The sequence below is a fragment of the Danio rerio genome, chromosome 8 (genome assembly GCF_052040795.2).
Source record: "Danio rerio strain M-AB ecotype USA chromosome 8, GRCz13ab, whole genome shotgun sequence".
Lineage (NCBI taxonomy): Eukaryota > Metazoa > Chordata > Actinopteri > Cypriniformes > Danionidae > Danio > Danio rerio.
This window is the reverse complement of record NC_141028.1, coordinates 14,930,001-14,945,093: the sequence shown is the minus strand read 5'-3', so window position 1 is coordinate 14,945,093 and position 15,093 is coordinate 14,930,001. Positions and strand designations below refer to the sequence as shown.

Sequence of the window (15,093 nt, the reverse complement as noted above, 5' to 3'; positions counted from 1 at the left end):
AATATATAATATAATAAAACTAATTTTGATGTAAAATATTATTTAAATATAAGTATTTTTAACTGTTTTAATAATAACAGCAACCCTGTATAATAAAAAAATTAAATATTTTCCGTTATTTGGATAAATGGGAAGATTAAGCTGGACTGTGATTATTGCAGTTATCCTGTATAGCTGTGATGAGACTGAATATCAGACGATTAATCGATTAATAGTCTAAAAAGTATATAATTTTTGTAATATTATACAATTATAGTACTTATTAAGATATCATTTTAGTATCATTTTAAGTTAAATAAATTTATTGTGCTTCTGTTTTTTTTTTTTAATATTTCTTAATTTTAGCACTCTTGGTACTTAAAACTTATTTCTGTTCATTTCCAAGGCACACTTTAAAACTTTTTTTACTTTAAAGTATTTTTTAAAGTATTTTATTTCAGCTTTATTTCAATTATCCACCAATGTTTACTCTATAAGTAATATGTTTATAAATAAAGTAATGAACTAAAGTGACAAGGTACTGCTGTGTGCAGGTTTGTGCAGATGGTCATACTGCTGTCACGACTAACGAATCAGAAAAGAGAAAAACAGAGACGGAAACAGACGTTCAAGTAAACGCTGGCTTTAAAACACACCCACCCAGGTAAATGACTCACTTAAGTTAAAGAAAAGGGATTTTTCTCTGGCAAGTTAATAATCAAAGGGTAGACATGAAACTCCAGCTATATAGGTAATCAGGGACAATTGTACAGTCTGAAGTCATTATAGAAAACACAGGATAACACTTTATTTTGATGGCCCATTTGAGTATTAGAGTTATTATTTTATGAGAATTATTTGTTGATATGCTCCTTCAACAAAAGATTTAACTGAATATAACAAACTTAGCAAGTATGTCAACTTACACTAACCTTAACCCCAACCTAACAGTCTACTTATAATCTAATGAAAGTTAGTTGGCATGTTAGATGCAATGTAATTTAAATTCAACAAACGAACCATCAAAATAAAGTGTGAACAAACACAGAATGCAGTTTTCAGCCAATCAGAATCGAGTACTGCAATGAGCCATTCATTTCTTCCGGACTGAAGCAATTTCAGAGCATCAAATTGCATTGTAATATTACATAGTAAGGCTGTCCGCGGCATCTTAAAATGTATTACACTTCAAAAATACAATGTTAGGCCTTAAAAAGTCCTACATTTACTTTATTAATACTAATTTAAGTATTGTGTTGTAGGTCTTAAATCATTTCTAACAGGTCTTAATTTCACCCATCCAATCACCTCAATAAATTATTTTACAAACGTTTTAAACATTAACCCTATTTACCAGAATGTTTTTTTTATAATTTAAAGAAAATTTATGTTAAAAAAAATGAATGTATACAACTTGTTTTTTCAAATATGTGGCTATTAAATTGAAATGTAATTTGCTAATTTTTAGATGGGGCAAGTAAAAATCTATTCCACTGGGCCAACCAGGCCATTAGAAAAATCCTTAACATTTAGCTCTATATCTGAAATGTCATTCAAAAGTCAAGTCTTAAATTTGATTTAGTGAAACCTTCAGAAACCCAGTAGTAAATAGCAATAAAAAAAGAGCATTTTAGTGAAATCCCTGTAATTAATGGATATTTTTAGCACTGCTAATCTGTTATTTACACTTTATGAACAGTGCTGTATTTTGTATAGTAGAATATTTGCCTTCCTAATGAGTGAAAGTGTATGTAATATGGGTTATAATTCCCACATGGAATCTGTGTGCGCAGAAATCCACAGATTTTTAGTCTATCATTGAGTCTATTTATTTACTTGTGTAAATGTGTGTAAATTTATATTTATTTAGTTTTTTAATTAATTTTAGTAATAATATTGACTAATAAGAAGGTGTTAATTTGATTTATTTACAATTTACAGTTTGTAAAGTAATGTTTTCTGTCTTTTAGTAGATATCTATTATATGAGAGGCTTGCTGGGGGGCGCATGCGCGGAAAGCATGGAGTAGTCGATTTTTTTTGAGCTGCTCTCTAATAACATTGATTTTCGAATATAACTCCATCTTTCGTGTCTTTATTCTATTTAATAACTATCAGTCATATCTTGGATTTACTCTTAATAGTTCGAAGTAAGATTTCAATTATTTTCGTAACTTTTTGGGTGTTTTACCGACTTTTCTTGATTCATCGCGTGCTCGATCATGGCGTCTAGAAAGTCTTCAAAAACCGTGACTGCTGTCAGGGATGATATCGCCGCGTGTGACACTCTATCTCAGGCAAATGTGAGTGTTATACTGGCGGCAATAAACTCGCAAGGTGACGATCTGAAGAAATTAATTGACGAGAAGATGACCGCTTTGAGTGGTCGGCTGGATACACTGGATGCGGCGATGGCTAATTTGCAGTCGGAACAAACTGGCTTTAATCTAAAATTAGTGGATGTGGAAGAAGCACTGAATGAGGTGGACCGACGCGTCGGAGAAACTGAAAAAAAGTGCCAGGAACTGCAAGCTGAGAACAAATCATTATGGACTAAGCTGAATGACTTGGAAGGCCGATCTCGAAGGCTCAACTTAAAATTCGTTGGAATATCTGAAGGGGAGGAACAGGGCAGCACTTCGCGGTTCATCTCGGACGTGATCACTGAACTATTTGGCAACGAACATTTTCCAAAGCCCGTCAAAATCGATCGGGCACACCGTGCCCTTCTACCAAAGCCATCTGCGGGTCAAAGACCCCGCACAATTATTGCAAGACTTCATCATGATAGGGACAAAGATTTAATTCTTCGCCTCAGCAGGGAGAATTTCCCGCTGAAGTACAAGGGCAGCCAGATATATATTTTTCCTGACTACAGTCCCGAGGTCACTGCGCAGCGCCGTGCTTTTGGTCCGATCACGCGAGCTTTACGCGCAGCTGGCATGAAATGGTCGCTGCGCTTTCCAGCAAAATTGATGTTGACTCATAATGGAAAGTCGATGTCATTCACATCTCCTGAAGAGGCAAAAAAATTTGTGGATGTACTTCCTAATGTTTCGATCTGATCCCTGGTCAGGAAGTTCTATGACCATCACGCCTGAATGTTTAGACTAAGACTGATAGTTTTTTTTTCTTCTGATGGACCAATGACTATGACACGCGAGGTAGAGGACTAATAACATTATTTGCAGAGAGTGGACCCTCTCGAGTTTTTTTTTCTTTCTTCTCTTTCTCCCTTACTGAAGGTTACTATTTTCATTTTTAAGTTTTTTTGTGTGGCTGCTTTTTCTTTTATCAGTCCTAGGTAAGATTTGTACTCTTTGCTTTGTCCTCTTGCTGGCTCCGTGAAGATGGGGGGGAAATGCTGTTCTGCACTGGGGTTTGGGATGGGGTTGGGGCTGTTACCACATTTTTTTTTGTTGCACCAATTGTTTACGGCACTTATAAGTTTTTATGTAAATAAGCTGGACGGGTTTTATGATGTTTTCTTTCTGATTGTTATAATAATGATTGTTAGAAGAAACAAAATATGAATGTGAATTTTGTCAGTTGGAATGTAAGAGGAATGGGGCACCCGATAAAACGTGGCAAAGTGTTTGCACATTTAAAGTCTTTATCAGCTGATATAATTTTTCTTCAAGAGACTCATATTAGAGCTAATGAACAGTTAAGACTGCGGGCAAATTGGATCTCTCAAGTATACCAAGCAACATTTTCTTCCAAGGCAAGAGGTGTGGCTATTCTTTTCAAAAAGTCGATTCCATTTCGTTCTCATTCAGTAATATCAGATCCAGGGGGCAGATATGTTATTGTATCGGGCTGTATTAATAATGTTCCAATCACATGTGTTAATGTGTATGGCCCTAACATTGATGACCCGGCTTTTTTTAGGAAATTATTTGGACTCCTTCCAGATACCAATGCTACTAACGTAGTAATCGCGGGAGATTTTAATTGTTATTTAGATTCTTATCTTGACCGCTCTTCAGCTCGTGTTCCTTCTCCTATCCAGTCTGTTGGGGTTCTAAATAGTCTTATTAAGTCCATGAATTTTGTGGATGTATGGAGATTACTGAATCCTACTGGTCGGGAGTATTCATTTTTTTCTCAAGTTCACAAATCTTACTCTCGTATAGATTATTTTATTATTGACTCCAAAATTATAAAAGACGTTGTTCAATCTAAATACCATAACATTCTAATTTCGGATCATAGCCCCGTCTCACTAGGTTTAAGTTTGTCTTTACCAAAGAACCAATATTGTTGGCGTTTTAACCCTATCTTGCTAATGGATAAAAAGTTTACCTCATTTCTTTCAAATCAGCTGAGTCAATTTTTAGAGACCAACGATAAAGGAGACGTATCTGACTCATGTTTGTGGGAAACCTGTAAAGTTGTTTTGAGAGGACATATTATTGCTTTTGAATCTGCACATAAAAAGGAAAAACGCAAACGACTATTTGAGATTGAAAATATCCTTCCTTCCTTGGAAAAAGCTTTTCAAGAATCCAAAGCTCAATCAGACCTTAATGAAATTTTAAAATTGAAATACGAATATAATTCAATTCTGAGTGATCAGGTCTCTAATGTACTATTGAAGCTTAAGCAGAAACATTTTGAACTCAGTGACAAAGCAGATACTTTTCTTGCTCGTCAGCTTAAAGGGGTGCAGGCCAGTCGTGCTATTCATCAAATTAGAGCTCAAAATGGTGATTTGGTAACGCATCCTAAAGAAATCAATGACTGCTTTACAGAATTTTATGAGCATCTTTATTCTTCAACCAGTCCAGTAATGAGTGACTTGGGACATAGCTTTCTCAATAAAGTGAACTTTCCAAAGCTTAGTGATAGTGCTAAAAAGGAATTAGAACAACCTTTCGATCTTAGTGAAGTGCTGGGAGCAATTAATTCCCTTCCCAGTGGAAAAGCCACAGGTCCAGATGGGTATGGAATTGAATTTTATAAAGCAAATGCATCTACATTGGCTCCTCTCTTGCTTCGTATGTTAAATCACTCAATTGAGCTAAATAAGTTTCCTGACTCTTTATATGAAGCGTTTGTGTGTCTTTTGAAGAAAAAAGACAGAGATGATACTGAGCCAGCTAATTACAGACCAATTAGTCTTCTTAACAGTGATCAAAAGGTTATCGCAAAAATTTTGGCTACTCGATTAAACAAACATGTGGATTCATTAATTCATTCCGACCAAACTGGCTTTATTTTGGGAAGGTTCTCCTTTTGTAACTCACGCCGCCTATTAAACATTTTATACAACAATCAGTCAAAAAAATCTAAGGCAGCAATCCTCTCCCTGGACGCAGAGAAAGCCTTTGACCGAATTGAATGGAGTTATATGTTTTCTGTTCTAGAGAGATTCGGCTTTGGTGAAAATTTTATCAGGTTAATTAAAATGCTTTACTTGGCTCCTAAGTCTGCAATTCTCACAAATTCTGATCGATCTGCATTTTTCCAGCTACAGCGGGGAACACGACAGGGGTGTTGTTTAAGTCCGCTGCTGTTTGATCTGGCCCTAGAACCCTTGGCTATATACTTACGTACCCATTCTGAGATTCGAGGTATGCCCTGTGGAAAATTCGAGGTTAAACTATCTTTGTATGCTGATGATTTAATATTATTTTTAAATGACCCATCCACCGCTTTTCCACATTTAATGGAAACACTTAATATTTTTGGTTCCTTCTCTGGTTATTCAGTTAATTGGGGAAAAAGTATGTTTTTGCCTCTGGGAGATGGCTTGGACTCTGGATTTTTGAAATCTCTGCCTGTTAAAATTGTAGATAATCATTTCACCTACTTGGGATTAATTATCCCCAAACATTTTAAGGATATTTATAGATTAAATTTTCTAGCGGCTATTAACAAATTAAAATTATCTATCGAGAAGTGGAGGATTCTTCCATTATCATTAATAGGCCGAATTAATGCCATCAAGATGGTTATTTTGCCTCGTTTTCTTTATCTTTTTCAGAATTTACCCATATTTCTCCCAAAATCCTTTTTTAAATTGTTAGATTCTGTGATTTTTCCTTTCATTTGGGGATATAGGGCACACAGAATTTCAAAACCCCACTTGCAAAAGTCTAGGGAAGTGGGAGGGCTAGCAATGCCCACATTCCGTCAATACTATTGGGCAGCTAACATGAGGGCTATGATGTTTTGGCATGAGTGTGATCAAGTTGCTTCTGATCAGTCAGATATATGTCCTAAGTGGTTACAGTTTGAGGCTTGTTCAGTTGGCAACAGTTCTTTGGCTGCAATTTTGTGGTCGAAAGCTCTATCATTGAAAAAAGTTCAATGTAAGAATATTATTGTTCTTAATTCTATTAAAATTTTAAATCAAGTGAAAATGGCATTAAAGATCGAGCATCCCTCTGTTTATTTACCTATCTGCAAAAATCATGATTTTGTGCCTGGACAACTTGATAAGATCTTCACTTTTTGGAGTAACAAAGGACTGCGTTCAGTAAAGGATTTTTATGTAGATAACAAACTGGCCACATTTGAATACTTATATAAAACTTTTGGACTCTCACAATCACACTTTTTTCGTTATTTACAGGTGCGTCATTTTATCAAACACAACTTTCCACAGTGCGAGGAAGTCTCTCTTGACCATGATTTGTACAAGCTTTTGAGGCAGTGCCCAATGGAGAAACATTTAGTGACCAAATTTATAGATCTGTTTTCTTCTCACGTCTCGGTCTCTACTGCACATCTGAAAGATTCTTGGGAGAGGGAATTAGGAATTGACATTTCATCCTCTACCTGGGAGGAGGGATTGAGTCGTATTCATTCTTGTTCTATAAATGTAAGGCTACAGCTCATTCAATTTAAAGTGATGCATAGATTGCACTATACAAAAGCCAAACTTAATAAGCTGTATCCTTCTGTCTCTCCTCTGTGTGATAAATGCAAAGGCGCAGTCGGGACCTATGGTCATATATTTTGGTCCTGTCCAGAAGTATCTGAATTTTGGAAAAGTATCTTCGGACTTTACTCCCAGGCTTTTGAAATGGACATAAAAATTGATGTAGAAATAGCATTGTTTGGATGGTCAGACCAGGCTCTAACTTGGCCTAAACATCAACAACTCTCCTTTATGTTTGGCATGGTGTTGGCCAAGAGAGTGATTCTGATGGAGTGGAAATCCACAACACCTCCAAATTTTTTTAAATGGTTAGCTGAAATGGTTTCTGCCCTCAAGTTGGAAAGGATACGCTTCTCTAGATTTGGCAAACAAAAGTTGTATGACAAAACATGGGGCCCCTTCCTCAGATGTATAGGTTATTAATGTTTCTGTAATATTTTTTTTTTTCTGGTAATTTTTTTTTCTTCTCTCCACTTCCTTTTTACATGTTATTCTATTCTGTCTCTTATTCCATCAGTCTGGCTAAAATTTCTTTATTGTTTTGTGATGGTGCTGTAAAATTGCTGTTATGTTTGCTTGTATTTTGGTGCATGTTCTAGTTAGTATAAGGTAATAACACTGAGACAAGTTTGTCAACATATATATATGATGTACATTATTTGGTGTTATGTTCTTACAAAAACTTCTATAAATAAAGTATAAAAAAAAAAAATATGAGAGGCTTGCTTTGTTTACCAAATAAGTGGATCTAGATGGATCTCCATTGTAAACATTAAATAAAAGTTAAAAAGCTTTTTTTTTCATATAATAAGGTTTTTGTTACGATACTCCCAAAATAATTCTGCATAAATATGCAGGTTTTTAACAAAATTTTACAAAATAAATGTTTTTTTTTTCTTCTTGTTTTCAGGTTGTTTGTGGTGAATGAGGACAGTTCAGCTTCAGAGCTGCTGAGAGCTGGAGATGTGGAAGATCTTCTACAGAAGGCTTACTGTGACTCTTCTATCGCTGTTCTCACCGACCCGCTACCAGACTCACAAGGTAAGAACAGTTTACATTAGTAATGCAACAAATGAAAACTCGGGCAAAAACAAAAAAATCAGGATTCACTTGTTGAGCACAGAAACTTAAAATAATATATTTTAAATGTGTATTTATTAGTGCTGTCTATCGATTTAAAAAAAATTAACTAATTAATCACACTTTTTTTGAAAATTAATCGTGATTAATCACATTTAAAAGACTGAAACTTTTGTAATTTTTGCTATTCAAATGTAAAATGAATGTAAACACAAGACAAAAACTATTTAAATTCAAAATATAATTGTTTGTTAGAATTTTTTTTAACTTGTAACACAGATTTCTTCATGTAAACAACATACCCACAATAAACCATCAAAATCCTGGCTTAACAGCCATATTTAATACAGAAATAAAAACACAGGCATGTTAGTGCCGTTGGAATTTTATAACAATCAATACCAATAAAGAAAAAAATGATTTCCATGTTGGATTCTAAGTGGACTGCAAAAAAAATGACAGGCACTACACATATGGAAAATGAAAAATAGTAATAATAATAATAATAATAATAATAATAATAAATATAGCTGCAAGCAGCAATTAAGGGGCCAAGCACTATTGGCCATAAGGTGGCGCTGCTCCTGAAGTTTTTGAGTACTTTCAGGGCATGGGGTTGAAGATGCATACCATGTTTTGTAATGATATGTGAATGTGTTGGTAAAATATAGCATTTTTGGCCAAAAATCGAAATGGGCGACGCCCAAAATGGCTGACCTGTGAAAATCAGACATCATTCGACTCGGCATGCACTGCCGGATGTAATGAGACCAGTTTCATGAGTTTCGGACGAAAGGTTGAGACGTTATAAGCTAAAAAGCAAGTTTTTTGTATCTCCGGACCACTAGGGGGCAGTGCGCCGAAACTCCGCAATTAAACTTAGACCCTAGTTGTCATAACACACACCAAGTTTGGTGTGAATCGGTGAATGCGTTACAGAGATATCGCCTCAAGTCCATTTTCGCAAGTTCTACGTTAAATTAGTTCGCAAGTTAAACAAAAACAGTTGGTCTAATCAACTTGAATTCCATAACTTTTGGTTGGCATGGTCTGTAGATCATGTGATTCAATTTTGGTGAAAATCGGAGACACGGCCTAGGACGAGTTCGATCAAATAGGTTTTTCGAAAAATTTAAAATAGCGCGAAAAAAGTCATGACGGAAAATGACGTCATAGGGTGGGTTTGAATCGGACTGAGCCAAGGAATCAGGGGAAAAAAGAATTTTGATTGTAGCCCATTCGGTTCAAAAGTTATGATGATAAACATACGTGTAAGTTTGGACAAGTGGTGGCGCTAGAGAGTTTGATTTTGAGACTTCATAATTGGCCTGATTAATGTTAATACTGGCCTCTATCATTGTGCCAAATTATACAACTTTCCCGCATACGCCTATATGGGCTGCCATTCAAATCCGGCGGAAGAAACGGAAGAAGAAGAAGAAGAAGAAGAATAATAATAATAATAAATATAGCTGCAAGCAGCAATTAAGGGGCCAAGCACTATTGGCCATAAGGTGGCGCTGCTCCAGACGTTTTTGAGTACTTTCAGGGCATGGGGTTGAAGATGCATACCATGTTTTGTAATGATATGTGAATGTGTTGGTAAAATATAGCATTTTTGGCCAAAAATCGAAATGGGCGACGCCCAAAATGGCTGACCTGTGAAAATCAGACATCATTCGACTCGGCATGCTCTGCCGGATGTAATGAGACCAGTTTCATGAGTTTCGGACAAAAGGTTGAGACGTTATAAGCCAAAAAGCAAGTTTTTAGTATCTCCGGACCCCTAGGGGGCAGTGCGCCGAAACTCCGCAATTAACCTTAGACCCTAGTTGTCATAACACCCACCAAGTTTGGTGTGAATCAGTAAATGTGTTACAGAGATATCGCCTCAAGTCCATTTTTGCAAGTTCTACGTTAAATTAGTTCGCAAGTTAAACGAAAACTGTTGGTCTAATCTACTTGAATTCCATAACTTTTGGTTGGCATGGTCTGTAGATCATGTGATTTAATTTTGGTGAAAATCGGAGACACGGCCTAGGACGAGTTCGATCAAATAGGTTTTTCGAAAAATTTAAAATAGCGCGAAAAAATTCATGACGGAAAATGACGTCATAGGGTGGGTTTGAATCGGACTGAGCCAAGGAATCAGAGGAAAAAAGAATTTTGATTGTAGCCCATTCGGTTCAAAAGTTATGATGAGAAACATACGTGAAAGTTTGGACAAGTGGTGGCGCTAGAGAGTTTGATTTTGAGACTTCATAATTGGCCTGATTAATGTTAATACTGGCCTCTATCATTGTGCCAAATTATACAACTTTCCCGCATACGCCTATATGGGCTGCCATTCAAATCCGGCGGAAGAAACGGAAGAAGAAGAAGAAGAAGAAGAATAATAATAATAATAATAATAAGAACACTAACGAAAGCAATAGGTGCCTACGCACCTACGGTGCTTGGCCCCTAATAATAAATATAGCTGCAAGCAGCAATTAAGGGGCCAAGCACTATTGGCCATAAGGTGGCGCTGCTCCAGACGTTTTTGAGTACTTTCAGGGCATGGGGTTGAAGATGTATACCATGTTTTGTAATGATATTTGAATGTGTTGGTAAAATATAGCATTTTTGGCCAAAAATCGAAATGGGCGACGCCCAAAATGGCTGACCTGTGAAAATCAGACATCATTCGACTCGGCATGCTCTGCCGGATGTAATGAGACCAGTTTCATGAGTTTCGGACGAAAGGTTGAGACGTTATAAGCCAAAAAGCAAGTTTTTTGTATCTCCGGACCACTAGAGGGCAGTGCGCCCAAACTCCGCAATTAACCTTAGACCCTAGTTGTCATAACACACACTAAGTTTGGTGTGAATCGGTGAATGCGTTACAGAGATATCGCCTCAAGTCCATTTTCGCAAGTTCTACGTTAAATTAGTTCATAAGTTAAACGAAAACGGTTGGTCTAATCAACTTGAATTCCATAACTTTTGGTTGGCATGGTCTGTAGATCATGTGATTCAATTTTGGTGAAAATCGGAGACACGGCCTAGGACGAGTTCGATCAAACAGGTTTTTTGAATAATTTAAAATAGCGCGAAAAAAATCATGACGGAAAATGACGTCATAGGGTGGGTTTGAATCGGACAGAGCCAAGGAATCAGAGGAAAAAAGAATTTTGATTGTAGCCCATTCGGTTCAAAAGTTATGATGATAAACATCTGTGAAAGTTTGGACAAGTGGTGGCGCTAGAGAGTTTGATTTTGAGACTTCATATTTGGTCTGATTAATTATAATACTGTCCTCTATCATTGTGCCAAATTATACAACTTTCCCGCATACGCCTATATGGGCTGCCATTCAAATCCGGCGGAAGAAACGGAAGAAGAATAATAATAATAATAATAATAATAATAAATATAGCTGCAAGCAGCAATTAAGGGGCCAAGCACTATTGGCCATAAGGTGGCGCTGCTCCAGACGTTTTTGAGTACTTTCAGGGCATGGGGTTGAAGATGCATACAATGTTGTGTAATGATATGTGAATGTGTTGGTAAAATATAGCATTTTTGGCCAAAAATCGAAATGGGCGACGCCCAAAATGGCTGACCTGTGAAAATCAGACATCATTAGACTCGGCATGCTCTGCCGGATGTAATGAGACCAGTTTCATGAGTTTCGGACGAAAGGTTGAGACGTTATAAGCCAAAAAGCAAGTTTTTTGTATCTCCGGACCACTAGGGGGCAGTGCGCCGAAACTCCGCAATTAACCTTAGACCCTAGTTGTCATAACACACACCAAGTTTGGTGTGAATCGGTGAATGCGTTACAGAGATATCGCCTCAAGTCCATTTTCGCAAGTTCTACGTTAAATTAGTTTGTAAGTTAAACGAAAACGGTTGGTCTAATCAACTTGAATTCCATAACTTTTGGTTGGCATGGTCTGTAGATCATGTGATTAAATTTTGGTGAAAATCGGAGACACGGCCTAGGACGAGTTCGATCAAATAGGTTTTTCGAAAAATTTAAAATAGCGCGAAAAAAGTCATGACGGAAAATGACGTCATAGGGTGGGTTTGAATCGGACTGAGCCAAGGAATCAGAGGAAAAAAGAATTTTGATTGTAGCCCATTCGGTTCAAAAGTTATGATGATAAACATACGTGAAAGTTTGGACAAGTGGTGGCGCTAGAGAGTTTGATTTTGAGACTTCATAATTGGCCTGATTAATGTTAATACTGGCCTCTATCATTGTGCCAAATTATACAACTTTCCCGCATACGCCTATATGGGCTGCCATTCAAATCCGGCGGAAGAAACGGAAGAAGAAGAAGAAGAAGAAGAAGAATAATAATAAATATAGCTGCAAGCAGCAATTAAGGGGCCAAGCACTATTGGCCATAAGGTGGCGCTGCTCCAGACGTTTTTGAGTACTTTCAGGGCATGGGGTTGAAGATGCATACCATGTTTTGTAATGATATGTGAATGTGTTGGTAAAATATAGCATTTTTGGCCAAAAATCGAAATGGGCGACGCCCAAAATGGCTGACCTGTGAAAATCAGACATCATTCGACTCGGCATGCTCTGCCGGATGTAATGAGACCAGTTTCATGAGTTTCGGACGAAAGGTTGAGACGTTATAAGCCAAAAAGCACGTTTTTAATATCTCCGGACCACTAGGGGGCAGTGCGCCGAAACTCCGCAATTAACCTTAGACCCTAGTTGTCATAACACACACCAAGTTTGGTGTGAATCGGTGAATGCGTTACAGAGATATCGCCTCAAGTCCATTTTCGCAAGTTCTACGTTAAATTAGTTCGCAAGTTAAACAAAAACGGTTGGTCTAATCAACTTGAATTCCATAACTTTTGGTTGGCATGGTCTGTAGATCATGTGATTCAATTTTGGTGAAAATCGGAGACACGGCCTAGGACGAGTTCGATCAAATAGGTTTTTCAAAAAATTTAAAATAGCGCGAAAAAATTCATGACGGAAAATGACGTCATAGGGTGGGTTTGAATCGGACTGAGCCAAGGAATCAGAGGAAAAAAGAATTTTGATTGTAGCCCATTCGGTTCAAAAGTTATCATGATAAACATATGTGAAAGTTTGGACAAGTGGTGGCGCTAGAGAGTTTGATTTTGAGACTTCATGTTTGGTCTGATTAATGTTAATACTGGCCTCTATCATTGTGCCAAATTATACAACTTTCCCGCATACGCCTATATGGGCTGCCATTCAAATCCGGCGGAAGAAACGGAAGAAGAAGAATAATAATAATAATAATAATAAGAACACTAACGAAAGCAATAGGTGCCTACGCACCTACGGTGCTTGGCCCCTAATAATAATAATAAGAACACTAACGAAAGCAATAGGTGCCTACGCACCTACGGTGCTTGGCCCCTAATAATAAGAACACTAACGAAAGCAATAGGTGCCTACGCACCTACGGTGCTTGGCCCCTAATAAAGTATTGAATACAAACAATTGCACTCATTGTAAAGTTGTATTGCTGTGAGTTGAGAACATTAATTATAAAGTAGAAACAATTTTGCTTGTCCTCCTTTACATTCATCCAGTTGCTAAGACAGTCCAGTCTGTTGACATTGTCGGGGGACAATGTGGACCTTTTCTTTGGAATGATGTGATCTGAGAGTGCAACATAATCTCTCACAGCAATTCGTAACTTTTTGATTTAGTGGCTACAGACAATGACGTTTAGGCAGGTTTCTTACTAAGAAACACATGCGTGCGCACCCACACACAGACCAGGGCCGTGCACAGGGGGGTGGCCCGGTGGCTAGAGCCACTGTCCCTCTGCCCTCTCAGGAGGCACTTGCTCTTCACTTTGCGATCGCGTTGAGCACCTGCCCCTGACACACACACACACAACGCACGCAGGACAGGGCAGCTGAAGCGACTGATTTTAATATGATGAAGATAATACTCTTATCAAGAGTCTACCATGTAAACAGCGATTTTTGATTACATTAAAGGACCACCGAGTCACGAAATGCAGAGGTGTTTCTTTCCGTTCGCCATGCGGTATCAAATTCCATTAAAACAAAAGTTGAAAGTTAAAAATGGAACACCCGAAATTGTATGAAACTCTGGAGAGCCTGTTGATGTGATATTAATTGTTTTATACTGAAACTTGCCTTTAAAAAGTGCTTCCTTGGTCTTATCCATATTTCTTTGCATGTTAAACACACGAAAACCTGCAACTGCGTTTATTGCGTTCATTTTTTTAGACGCGTTAAATATTTAAAATTAATCGCGTGTGTTAACGCACTAATTTTGACAGCACCAGCTTTTATATAATTGAATGTATTAATTTTAGACTTTTTTATTTCATTGAATGTATTATTATCATTATTACTATATAACATTTTTTAAACTAATAACAAACTACACTTGAAATATTTGAAAATATAATAAACATTTTGACAAAATATTGTAGAATAAGTTTAGCAATACAAAAGTTTATTAAAAAAGTACAACAGAGGCTCACAACGACCTCTTCTATAGAAAGATTACGAAAAATACATGAATAACTTTCCCTGGGATCAGTTTATTTTGGTTCACTGATGCTTGGAATCATCCACAGCAGACCTTAAAGCTCAGCATTTTCATTCCACTATCATCTTTAAAAAAGTCAATCCAGTCAATAGTACAAGATCACTGTGCTTGTTCTGCTTGTTCTGTAGTAAGTCAGTTTGAATTATCAATGTATATTTCCAAATTTTTTTTTTGTCATTAATTGTAATTATACAGCGACATTATTGTCTGTCATACAAAAATGAGAAAAATACATGGATAAAACCCCCTGGGATTTTTGATTTATTTACTGATTCATCATCTGTAGGACCAAAAGTCATGTAATATTTTGAGTTCTTTTAAGATCCATAATTGTTAAACACTCAACATCTCATTTAAAGCATTGCATACTTAACATTGCAGCCTATTAAACACCTCAATCATTGTTCTCCTGACTGATTCCCGCTCAGAATCATTTGGCATCACTCTGCTAAGGCCTTTCCCAGACATCAAATCTCACTGGCTCTCATCCAAGCAAGATGATGACATCATTCCCACCAACCTCAAATCCAGGAAATGGGAGTCTTTCCCGGCTTCTGAGGTAATTTCTT

At 37.0% G+C, this 15,093-nt stretch overlaps 1 protein-coding gene across 4 annotated transcripts in view; it reads left to right on the top strand.

Moving 5' to 3' along the window:
• spag17 (sperm associated antigen 17) overlaps positions 1-15,093 on the top strand; it is a 49,570-nt gene that overhangs the window by 23,453 nt on the left and 11,024 nt on the right. For 3 of the 4 annotated variants that reach the window (XR_015497605.1, XM_087264326.1, XM_087264325.1), the window contains exons 31-33: positions 534-643; positions 7,778-7,908; positions 14,953-15,083. Coding sequence is in view for 2 of the 4 variants with exons in the window: in XM_087264326.1 (XP_087120452.1) it covers positions 534-643; positions 7,778-7,908; positions 14,953-15,083 (372 nt within the window). In the remaining 2 variants the exon portion in view is untranslated. Of the gene's footprint in view, positions 1-533; positions 644-7,777; positions 7,909-14,952; positions 15,084-15,093 lie in introns of those variants that run through there. The other variant, XR_015497606.1, reaches the window with a different exon arrangement.